Source organism: Dermatophagoides pteronyssinus, unplaced genomic scaffold (assembly GCF_027571235.1).
Source record: "Dermatophagoides pteronyssinus isolate colony J.1.1.1.1 unplaced genomic scaffold, Derpt_VIB-CSIC_2022.12 sq0018, whole genome shotgun sequence".
Taxonomy (NCBI): domain Eukaryota; kingdom Metazoa; phylum Arthropoda; class Arachnida; order Sarcoptiformes; family Pyroglyphidae; genus Dermatophagoides; species Dermatophagoides pteronyssinus.
Genome location: NW_027461542.1, coordinates 689,779 through 700,026, shown reverse-complemented (window position 1 = coordinate 700,026; position 10,248 = coordinate 689,779). Strand labels below are relative to the sequence as shown.

Sequence of the window (10,248 nt, the reverse complement as noted above, 5' to 3'; positions counted from 1 at the left end):
CAAAAAATAAAAAAATCAATCAATCAAAATAACATCCTAATCGATCTATGTTTGGTTAATGGAAATTATTCATTGAATCTTTTTTTTGTGGAATGGTTTCATTTGAATGAAAAAAAATGTCATTAATAATGATCGATTGATCAAACTGAAATTTGAAAGAAAGAAGTAGCAACAAACAACAACAAAAAACGGATATGGAAATAGCTAATTTTATTAATTAATTTTCGTTTGTCATTTGGTTATTCAGTTTTTTTTGTTTTGTTTTGAATCAAAATTTTCATCATGATTACGATGTAAAACATAGACTAGTATTGAATCATAAACCAATGATAACATTGATACATATAATACACGATATTTTGTTGGTAAATAATAAAAATTAAAAAATTGTAACGGTATATAGAACAACCAATCGGCCATTAATAGATATTTAAAATTTTCACGAATATCATCGATAATTTGTTGATTAGATTTATGGCCAAGTTTACCAACAATAAAAAATAATGTTGTTGCAAATGGTGGTCCAACAATTGCTTCGGATAATAATTTTTTTATTATCATTTTACGATTTGTACCCGGAAAACAACGATCCAAAAATCCATACCAAAAATGACTTATTGATCCCATATATGTACCGGCTATACAAGAATTTACTGAATCGAATTGAAACAAAAGTTTAATATTGAAATTTTACCGAAAACAAAAAAAAATCAACAAACCATTTCGATTCAAATCAATATTCGAACGTTTATCAATATATTTCTGTACAATCATATCACCTGTACCGAAAAATATCATACCGGTTGCTGTATTTGTCCAGAAAAGATATTTCGATGAATAAAGTATTCTTGATATGTTTCGTAACATTATTTTTTTCAATTTTTGATCGATTTTTCATCATTAAATTAATATTGATTTTGAAAAAAATTTTGTTTTGAAACATGTGGAGATAAAATTATTCTACTATTTAAACATTTGATGTGAATCTTTTGGCAAAATTGAGTTTAAATAGTCGTTCTAAATTCGTTCGAAATTTGAATTTTTCAAAAAAAATTTCAATTTTAATTGAGTTTGAAAACCAAAAAACAAACAAAAATTGATCATCGACGACGACGATAATTAGCAAATCAATTAGCCTCCAAAAAAATTTTTAATCACTCTTTGAAATTCTTTACAAATATAAACACGTACGTAATGATTACAATTCTATATCATAGATGACAGTACTATATGTGAATTTAATTTTATTATTCTGGTTTGTTTACAAATATTCAAAGTATTCAAGCATGTCAAATCATCATAATCATTTCAATCAATATGAAGATGTTGACGATGTAATTCTTTAATCAAATGAAATATTAAACAAACGAAAAAAAACAATGTCGCTAACATTGAATCGTCATATTTATCTTCCATTATTTGTTGCATTTTTAAATTGTTTTTTATTTTTAATCGCTATTATTTCATTATTTATTCGAGGTAAATTTTCATTTTTTCCAAATGTTCCAATCATTTTTTTTCAAATAATAAATAGATGCTGATCATCAACCACATTGGTCAAGATGTGTATTAGCAATTCTTATTCCCAGTTTGATGGCTTATCGTGGTTTGAAAAGGAAAACCATCGATTATACGGGAGCTATTGCCGGTTTGTTTAGATTCTTTTTTTTGGGATTTTTTTAAATATATAATGATTTTCTCAAATTTTGCACAGGTATGATAATTGGAATGTCAGTGATATTATCAAGCTATGTCGGTATGGTTGCATTCATAACATGTTATTTAGCTACATCGAAAGCAACCAGAATAGGTGAAGATATAAAACGACAATTTGAACCAAATTTTAAAAAAGGTGGCCAAAGAAATTGGATACAAATTGTCAGTAATTTAGGTGCTGCAAATATTGCCTTATTATTACGTTTAATTTGGTTTGGTGTTGGTGAAATTCGTTTGGATTTTTTACATAATGAAAATTATTGGAATTCATGGTTATTACTTTCATCATTAATATCAATATCAGCTGCATTGGGTGATACATTTAGTTCGGAATTAGGTCCAGTATTTTCTGGACCAAATACTGAACCATTATTAATAACAACATTACGTCGTGTACCACGTGGAACAAATGGTGGTGTTACTATTGATGGATTTATAGCCGCATGTATTGGTGGATTTATTATTGGCCTTACTAGTTATATATCAATCATAATGTTTATACCAACATCTGGATATTGGATACAAACAACCACTTCACATCATATAAAATGGTCAACACCACAATGGCCATTATTACATTTTTGTCTTTATAGTGGATTATTAGGTTCAACATTAGATTCATTAATGGGTGCTACATTACAATATACTGGATTTGATCATAATCGTCGTCGTATTATTGAAAATGATCAACAACAAACGGTTGATCCATTTGGTTCAACATTATCTAATTCATTAAATTTTGAACATATTACTGGTCGTAATATATTGAATAATCATGAAGTAAATTTAATAATGACAATTATTATGGCTACTATTGTTCCATTATTAATAATGCCATTATGGCCATTTGGTTTTGGTGATTCATATTGAAAATTGATCCTTTTGTAATTAACTATTTTTTTTTTAAATAAATAAATGTATATGCTCCATTTTTATTGTTTTTTTATTGTTGTATTTAATGATCCAATAAAATTTTCGGTAGGTCACAGGTTAATTAATATTGCTTTTTTCGTTGTTGTTGTTGCTGCTGCTTATTAATTCATTTCCATGGTTACCAGAGTTGAATTTTTTTTTCAAAATGAAATAGCTGTGGCGAATACTTTGAAAAAAAACCTGTATTTTTTTCCCTAAAAAAGACAGGCAGGTAGATAGACATCACCAATCATTTTCATTATCATTGCCCTATGAAGAAAAAGAACGGTGGGAAGAGAGAGAGAGAGAGAGAAAGGTAATAACGATGGAGAGAGAGAGAACCAGGCAAAAAAAAACATCGAGCAACAAGTTCGACATGGTTGGAATATTATGTTTGTTATTCGTGAGTGTGTATGATGTGTATGTAATTTTTCCAACATGAACATCCCGAATGAAAAACATCAACAACCACAAAATGGAATAGTAGTGGTAGTTAATTAATTAATAAATAATAGAATTCAACGGGCCAATATGATTATTATCATCCAATACAAGTGACCACATTCATTCATTCATCCATAATGATGATATTATCCAGAATTTTCTTCATTTTCGATTCATTCATTTACGTTCGTTTTTTTTCAAACAACAGTTTGTCAACACACACACGCACACACACGAAATAGAATCTGAATAATTGATTTCATCGGGAAAAATGCAACGAATGAATGATGTAACCAAGACAACCGAATCAAAAAATAAATGAATGGTAATAAATAAATAAATATGAAAATCAGTTATCGAAAGCCAACAAACCCAGAAAAACAATATAATAATATAGCCAAACAAACAAACAAATAAATGAATCGTATCCATATTTTCAATTTTTTTCAGTTTCGTTCGTTTGTTGAATTTATTATTTGTTGCTTTGTTTGAGTTTTATTTTTTCTTCGTATACGACAATTTCTTGTGTCTATTTCGTGTGTTTGTGAATTGAATAAAGTTTTTTTTTCATTTTGTCAATCTGAACAAATCAATGAATGAATGAATGAATTATGGCGGCGACCATCATTGATAATTGATTTTAATCATTTTCAATAAATAACTTACAATATCCATATGGTTGTTGGTTCAATTTAGTTTAATCAACAACAGCAACAATATTCGTTATTCAGATTTGCAAGTTTTCGCCACACAAACTAATGACGGTTCCAACAGGATCAACACAAAAAAAAATTTGGGCCATTCATCAAAAGTATATTTTTAACAACAAAATTTTTTCGTTGCTGAAAATTTCTGCTTCTGAAAATCTACAACAACAAAAATCAAACAATTTTGCAACAAGTTTCTCCTGTTTAATCGATAAAAAAAACGAAAAACCTTGAAATGTTTCTCCGTGTTAAATAATAATCAATATTATCACATCAGTATGTAAAAAAAAATCCATAGGAACAACAACAACAACAATTTAGATTTTTTATATTCAAATCTCTTAGCAAAACATAAATTTTTTTTAAAAATTTTTATTCGGATGTTAAACACACACACAGAGAAAACGTGTTGCATATTTCATTTTGTTATAAAATTACCATTAATGATTACCATTGATCTCATCATCATCGAATGAAAACCTTGAAAAAATATATTTTAAATTTTGAAAAAAAAAGATTTACCTCGAATTAGATTAATTTGAAAAAAAAGAAGAAGAAAAGAAAAAGATGTCCGATTATTATGATGCATCAATCAATTCGGTAAGTGATGAATGAATCTTTTTTTTCGTTTAATTGATAATTTCTAGGCTGATAAAGACCTGGTTACACTGTTTTCATTTGATAATGAATTGATTTTTTCGTTTTGATTTGCATTTCTTTCATTTTTTTTAATTTGAAAGAATTTATAAAACATCAAGTTTGATTTAACCCTTTTAATCTATTTGCATCTTGAACATTATGGAATGTCAGTTTAAATCTACAGGGCATCTGTTGAAAAAGTAAAAGTTTTCTACCAATATTTAGAAAAAAAGATCAATTGATTCCATCCATTCATTTTTTTATTTAAAAAAAAATCAAATGAACAATCAATGTCGCCTGATATTTTTTTTGATTGATTTTTGGTTTTTCCGAATCATTTTTATTTATTTATGAAAATATCTGTAATGAAATCATCGAAATCATCATCATCATAAGTCTGTCGAATGACGTTTGATGATGATGATGGTGGATTTTGTTAGTCAATTTGAATTTGAGAAAAAAATTTTCATAATTAGGACAATTTTAGTATTTGGGTAACTTGTTAATATAGAAATTTTTTTGGTTTTTTCTGTTGTTTTTGTCAATATTGAATAAACACACACACAGATTGCATTTTGAATCAAAAATCAAAATGGATGGATGGATTGCTAATCAATCGTTGATTATCAGCTTAGCCAAGTTCTTATCTTTGTCGTTTTTCGATAAAAATATTCTCATTATGTGAATGTTTTTTCTTCGGTGGTGGTGGTGGTGGTGGTTATCATTGACTGAAATTCACTTTTTTCTTTCTTCAATCTTTTTCAAGTGATATGATTTATTTGCCGTCATGAACGTAATTGATTTAGTTTAGATACTTTTGGATAAAGATATGGGAAAAGATATTTTTTTTTTCTTTTTCGTTTTTGGCCATCCAGACCAATTTGATTTGAAAAAACTGAATAAAATTATTATTGATCAATTGATCGATCGGATTCGATCTGTTTGAATCGATTTATTTATTTCATTATTTGTTCTTGTTGATCCAAATAACCAAATAAGGATTCCTTAATGTTTTTTTCTTGTTGAAAATTTTCTTTTTTCCTTGCAAATCATCGAAATTTAAAAGTTTTTTGTGTTGTTTCGTTTCGAAATTTTACTTAAATTTCTTCTTTTGTTTTGTTTTGTTTTATAAAAAATCCTACTTATTCATATATAGTATAATCGTGCCGGTGACGATTCCGGTAGTTATCATATGGCAGTTAGTCCAGATTTACCCGATGATGGGTTAACATTAGATGGTAAACCACGTTTTATACGTTATCAAAAACGACCACAAAATGAAATGAAAAAAGGTAAAATGGATTTGGAAAATTTAAAAAAAGAAGTTGAAATTGAAGAACATCGTATACCATTACCATCATTATGTTCACGTCTTGGTACTGATCCAGATTTGGTAAGTTAATTTAACCAACCAACAAAAAAAACAAAAATCAAATCAAGCCAATAGCGCACACACACTTGGTCGAATTTAATCGTCCTTATTAATTTTTTTTTCTTTAATCGATATAAAACCAATGATAAAATCAATGTAATCAATATTTTTTTATTTCAAATCAGAAAATTAGTCGTTTACCAATCAATCAATCATAATCAAATCAGTTCAATTAATAATTAAATAAAGAGCGAGGCAAAAAATTCTTCACTGAAAACTAGATGGCATCATTGTGCATTTGTTTATTTCCGTTTGAATTTCAATTTATTAATTTTTGATTTTTGTTTTTTTTTTTTGACCAAAACCAACCACACCAAAGGGTCTTACCAAACAACAAGCAGCCGAAATTTTAGCACGTGATGGTCCAAATGCATTAACACCACCTAAACAAACACCTGAATGGGTAAAATTTTCAAAAAATTTATTCGGTGGTTTTGCAATGCTTTTATGGATCGGTGCATTATTGTGTTTTTTAGCCTATTCTATTCAAGCATCATCATTTGATGATGCTGTTGATGATAATGTAAGCTTTATATATTCTGATTACGATTAATGATTTTGGATTTTTAATTTGAAGAAATTTTTTTCCCACATTAGTTATATTTGGGTGTCGTATTGGCCACTGTTGTAATTGTTACGGGAATATTTTCCTATTATCAAGAAGCAAAAAGTTCACGTATAATGGATTCATTTAAAAATATGATACCACAATATGCAACTGTTATACGTAATGGTGTTAAAATGACTGTTTCGGTTGAAGAAGTTGTACTTGGTGATTTGGTCGAAGTTAAAGGTGGTGATCGTATACCGGCCGATTTACGTGTTATATATGCTGCCGGTTTTAAAGTTGATAATTCATCATTAACAGGAGAATCTGAACCACAATCACGTTCACCTGAATGTACAAATGTTAACCCATTGGAAACGAAAAATATTGCATTTTTTTCAACAAATTGTGTTGAAGGAACCGGTAAAGGTATTGTTATCAATACAGGTGATCGTACTGTTATGGGAAGAATTGCAAATCTAGCTAGTGGATTAGAAATGGGTGATACACCTATTGCCAAAGAAATTACACATTTTATTCATATTATTACCGGTGTTGCTGTATTTTTGGGTGTATCATTTTTTTTCATTGCATTCATACTTGGTTATCATTGGTTAGATGCTGTTATATTTTTAATTGGTATTATTGTTGCAAATGTACCTGAAGGTCTTTTAGCAACAGTAACCGTTTGTTTAACATTAACAGCAAAACGTATGGCAAAAAAAAATTGTTTAGTAAAAAATCTTGAAGCAGTTGAAACATTAGGTTCAACATCGACAATTTGTTCAGATAAAACTGGTACATTAACACAAAATCGTATGACAGTATCACATTTATGGTTTGATAATCAAATATTTGATGCTGATACAACTGAAGAACAAACACGTTCATCATTTAATCGTTCATCAAGAACATTTCGGCCATTATCATTAGTTGCATCATTATGTTCAAGAGCTGAATTTTTACCTGGTCAAGATCATATACCTGTTATGAAACGTGAATGTACTGGTGATGCATCTGAATCGGCCATACTAAAATGTATGGAATTAATTGAAGGACAAGTATTAGCATTTCGTGAACGTAATCCAAAAGCATGTGAAATACCATTCAATTCAACAAATAAATATCATGTTACTGTTAATCAAATAATGCCAAGTATCAATGATTATGGTGATTGTAAATATGTTTTATGTATGAAAGGTGCACCGGAACGTATACTGGAACGATGTTCAAACATTATGATTAATGGTGAACGTTTACCATTGGATGATGAATATCAAAAAGCATTCAATAAAGCTTATATGGAATTAGGTGGTCTTGGTGAACGTGTTATTGGATTCTGTTTTCTACCATTACCAACAAAAGAATTTCCATCCGGTTTTAATTTCAATGGTGAAGATATAAATTTTCCACTTAAAGATCTTTGCTTTTTAGGTTTAATATCAATGATTGATCCACCAAGAGCTGCTGTACCGGATGCTGTTGCTAAATGTCGTTCGGCTGGTATTAAAGTTATTATGGTTACTGGTGATCATCCAATTACAGCTAAAGCTATTGCCAAATCTGTTGGTATTATTTCCGAAGGAAATGGTACACTTGAAGATATTGCCGAAAAACGTAAAGTACCTGTTACGGAAATTGATCCACGTGAAGCAAAAGCTATTGTTGTACATGGTTCACAATTAAAAGAATTTGATCAAGAACAATTGGATGATGTATTGCATAATCATACTGAAATTGTTTTTGCACGTACTTCACCACAACAAAAACTTATTATTGTTGAAGGTTGTCAACGTTTAGGTGCAATTGTTGCTGTTACCGGTGATGGTGTTAATGATTCACCAGCGCTGAAAAAAGCCGATATCGGTATTGCTATGGGTATTGCTGGTTCAGATGTATCGAAACAAGCTGCTGATATGATTTTATTGGATGATAATTTTGCATCAATTGTAACCGGCGTTGAAGAAGGTCGTCTAATTTTTGATAATCTTAAAAAATCCATCGCATATACATTGACATCAAATATACCGGAAATTTCACCATTTTTAATGTTCATTTTAGCAAATATACCATTACCATTAGGAACAGTAACAATATTATGTATTGATTTAGGTACCGATATGGTACCTGCAATTTCATTAGCATATGAAAAAGCTGAATCCGATATAATGCGTCGAAAACCACGTGATGCAAAAAAAGATAAACTTGTTAATGAACGTCTTATATCCATTTCATATGGACAAATTGGAATGATGCAAGCTAGTGCCGGTTTTTTTACCTATTTTGTTATTATGGCTGAATGTGGTTTCCTTCCAATCGATCTATTCGGTATCCGACGACAATGGGATTCAAAAGCAGTAAATGATTTAACCGATTCATATGGTCAAGAATGGGTATGTTTTTTTTTTTGATTTTATGTTCTATCTGATGATCGTATTATAATTCAAATCCAAAATTGATCATCATTATGTAGACATATGCAGATCGAAAAACATTGGAATTTACTTGTCATACTGCATTTTTTGTTTCGGTAAGCATTGTTTGTTTCATTTGAATTTGTCATGAAAATCCTGCTTTTTTTTCTCTCTCTCTCTCTCTCTCTGACTATATCCAGATTGTCATTGTACAATGGGCTGATTTGATTATCTGTAAAACACGTCGTAATTCTTTAATTCATCAAGGAATGGAGTATGTTTTTTTTATCATCATTTTTGATTTTATTGATTAACTAAATTGTTGTTGTTTTTCCTTTAATTCAGTAATCATGCATTGAATTTTGGTTTAATATTCGAAACATGTTTGGCTGCAGCATTATCATATGGACCTGGTATGGATAAAGCACTTCGAATGTATCCATTAAAGTATGTTAAATCATCAAAATCATTATCAAACTGATTATTCATTTTTTTTGTTTGTTGTTGTTGTTGATTAATTAAGATTCTCTTGGTGGTTAATTGCTATACCATTTTCGATATTAATCTTTATCTATGATGAAGTTCGTCGTTATATTCTTCGTCGTAATCCAGGTGGTTGGGTTGAACGGGAAACATATTATTAAAATATTGAATTTATCAACAAACAAACATCAACGAAACATCACCATGAATAACCTAAACAAACAACATTTCAAAAATTTTATTTTGTCGCAATAGTGTTTCCTATTATAATTATTATGATTATTATTCACATCGTTTCAAACTCGCATCTCTGAAAAATGATGAATCTGTTTTTTTTAGAAATCAAAGTTATTTTTAAAAGAATTTTTTAAAATGTTAAATCAATTCATTTCTGTTTCGAAATCCGAAATTTCTTTTCAATTTTAACGAAATAAAAATGTCCATTTTTTACCTCACATTCAAATCAAAAGATTCGATGATCGATGAAATTTCAAGGCAAAAGATGGCGCTAAAAAAACAAGCGTAAAATTAGCACCATCTATTGATAAAAATATTAAAACAAAAAATATTCGAATATTGTATTTTATGAGGAACTAGCATTGCAAGCCATTGGCCATTGGCTTCGTCCACTAAGTGGACGAAGTCTAGCTTAGTCATAAGGCCAAGTCCAATGCAAGCCAGCCATTTGTTTATGTAAAAAATCAAAAGATCCTTATAAATAAAAAATGCAAGCCATCCATTTTTCGAGCATGCGCATTGAAATAGAAAAAAGTGTTTCGTCTCAGCCAGCCAGCCAGCCAGCCAGCCAGTCAGTGTTTTACTTTTTTATGTTATTAGATAATAATAATAAATTTTTATTTTGTTTTCAAATAATAAATAAATAATATCAATCAATATAATAATAATATGGTTATTTTTTTTTGTTGAATCAAAGTTAATAATTAACCAAAAAAA

General features: G+C 29.1%; 3 protein-coding genes across 5 annotated transcripts in view; 2 read left to right on the top strand and 1 right to left on the bottom strand.

The window, feature by feature from the left end:
- Positions 1 to 9,482, top strand: part of LOC113796956 (sodium/potassium-transporting ATPase subunit alpha-B-like) — a 77,177-nt gene extending 67,695 nt beyond the window's left edge. Inside the window, exons 2-9 of one of the 3 annotated variants that reach the window (XM_075822566.1) lie at positions 4,344 to 4,379; positions 5,575 to 5,811; positions 6,170 to 6,373; positions 6,448 to 8,790; positions 8,871 to 8,927; positions 9,012 to 9,085; positions 9,157 to 9,258; positions 9,335 to 9,482. In XM_075822566.1, the coding sequence (XP_075678681.1) occupies positions 4,347 to 4,379; positions 5,575 to 5,811; positions 6,170 to 6,373; positions 6,448 to 8,790; positions 8,871 to 8,927; positions 9,012 to 9,085; positions 9,157 to 9,258; positions 9,335 to 9,455 (3,171 nt within the window). In that variant the 5' untranslated portion in view covers positions 4,344 to 4,346 and the 3' untranslated portion in view covers positions 9,456 to 9,482. Of the gene's footprint in view, positions 1 to 4,224; positions 4,380 to 5,190; positions 5,212 to 5,574; positions 5,812 to 6,169; positions 6,374 to 6,447; positions 8,791 to 8,870; positions 8,928 to 9,011; positions 9,086 to 9,156; positions 9,259 to 9,334 lie in introns of those variants that run through there. The other 2 variants (XM_027347257.2, XM_075822567.1) reach the window with 2 other exon arrangements.
- Positions 194 to 1,076, bottom strand: LOC113796873 (mpv17-like protein 2). Its single transcript, XM_075822571.1, has 2 exons — positions 720 to 1,076; positions 194 to 653 (listed from the first exon to the last, which is right to left on the bottom strand). Exons 1-2 carry the CDS (start codon positions 865 to 867, stop codon positions 244 to 246), a joined length of 558 nt encoding a protein of 185 aa, XP_075678686.1. The 5' UTR covers positions 868 to 1,076; the 3' UTR covers positions 194 to 243.
- On the top strand, positions 1,265 to 2,649 carry LOC113796946 (transmembrane protein 19). Its single transcript, XM_027347244.2, has 3 exons — positions 1,265 to 1,479; positions 1,535 to 1,648; positions 1,715 to 2,649. Exons 1-3 carry the CDS (start codon positions 1,380 to 1,382, stop codon positions 2,584 to 2,586), a joined length of 1,086 nt encoding a protein of 361 aa, XP_027203045.2. The 5' UTR covers positions 1,265 to 1,379; the 3' UTR covers positions 2,587 to 2,649.
- Positions 9,483 to 10,248: the final 766 nt, after the last annotated feature.

What these genes read in the sequence shown, in the direction of transcription:
- LOC113796946 (XM_027347244.2), top strand. Translation starts at nt 1,380, where the DNA reads ATGTCGCTAACATTGAATCGTCATATTTATCTTCCATTATTTGTTGCA. An exon ending in TATTTCATTATTTATTCGAG is followed by an intron (nt 1,480 to 1,534) that starts GTAAATTTTCAT and finishes AATAATAAATAG; the next exon opens with ATGCTGATCATCAACCACAT. An exon ending in TTATACGGGAGCTATTGCCG is followed by an intron (nt 1,649 to 1,714) that starts GTTTGTTTAGAT and finishes AATTTTGCACAG; the next exon opens with GTATGATAATTGGAATGTCA.
- LOC113796873 (XM_075822571.1), bottom strand. Translation starts at nt 867, where the DNA reads ATGTTACGAAACATATCAAGAATACTTTATTCATCGAAATATCTTTTC. An exon ending in TATTGATTTGAATCGAAATG is followed by an intron (nt 654 to 719) that starts GTTTGTTGATTT and finishes AATTCGATTCAG; the next exon opens with TAAATTCTTGTATAGCCGGT.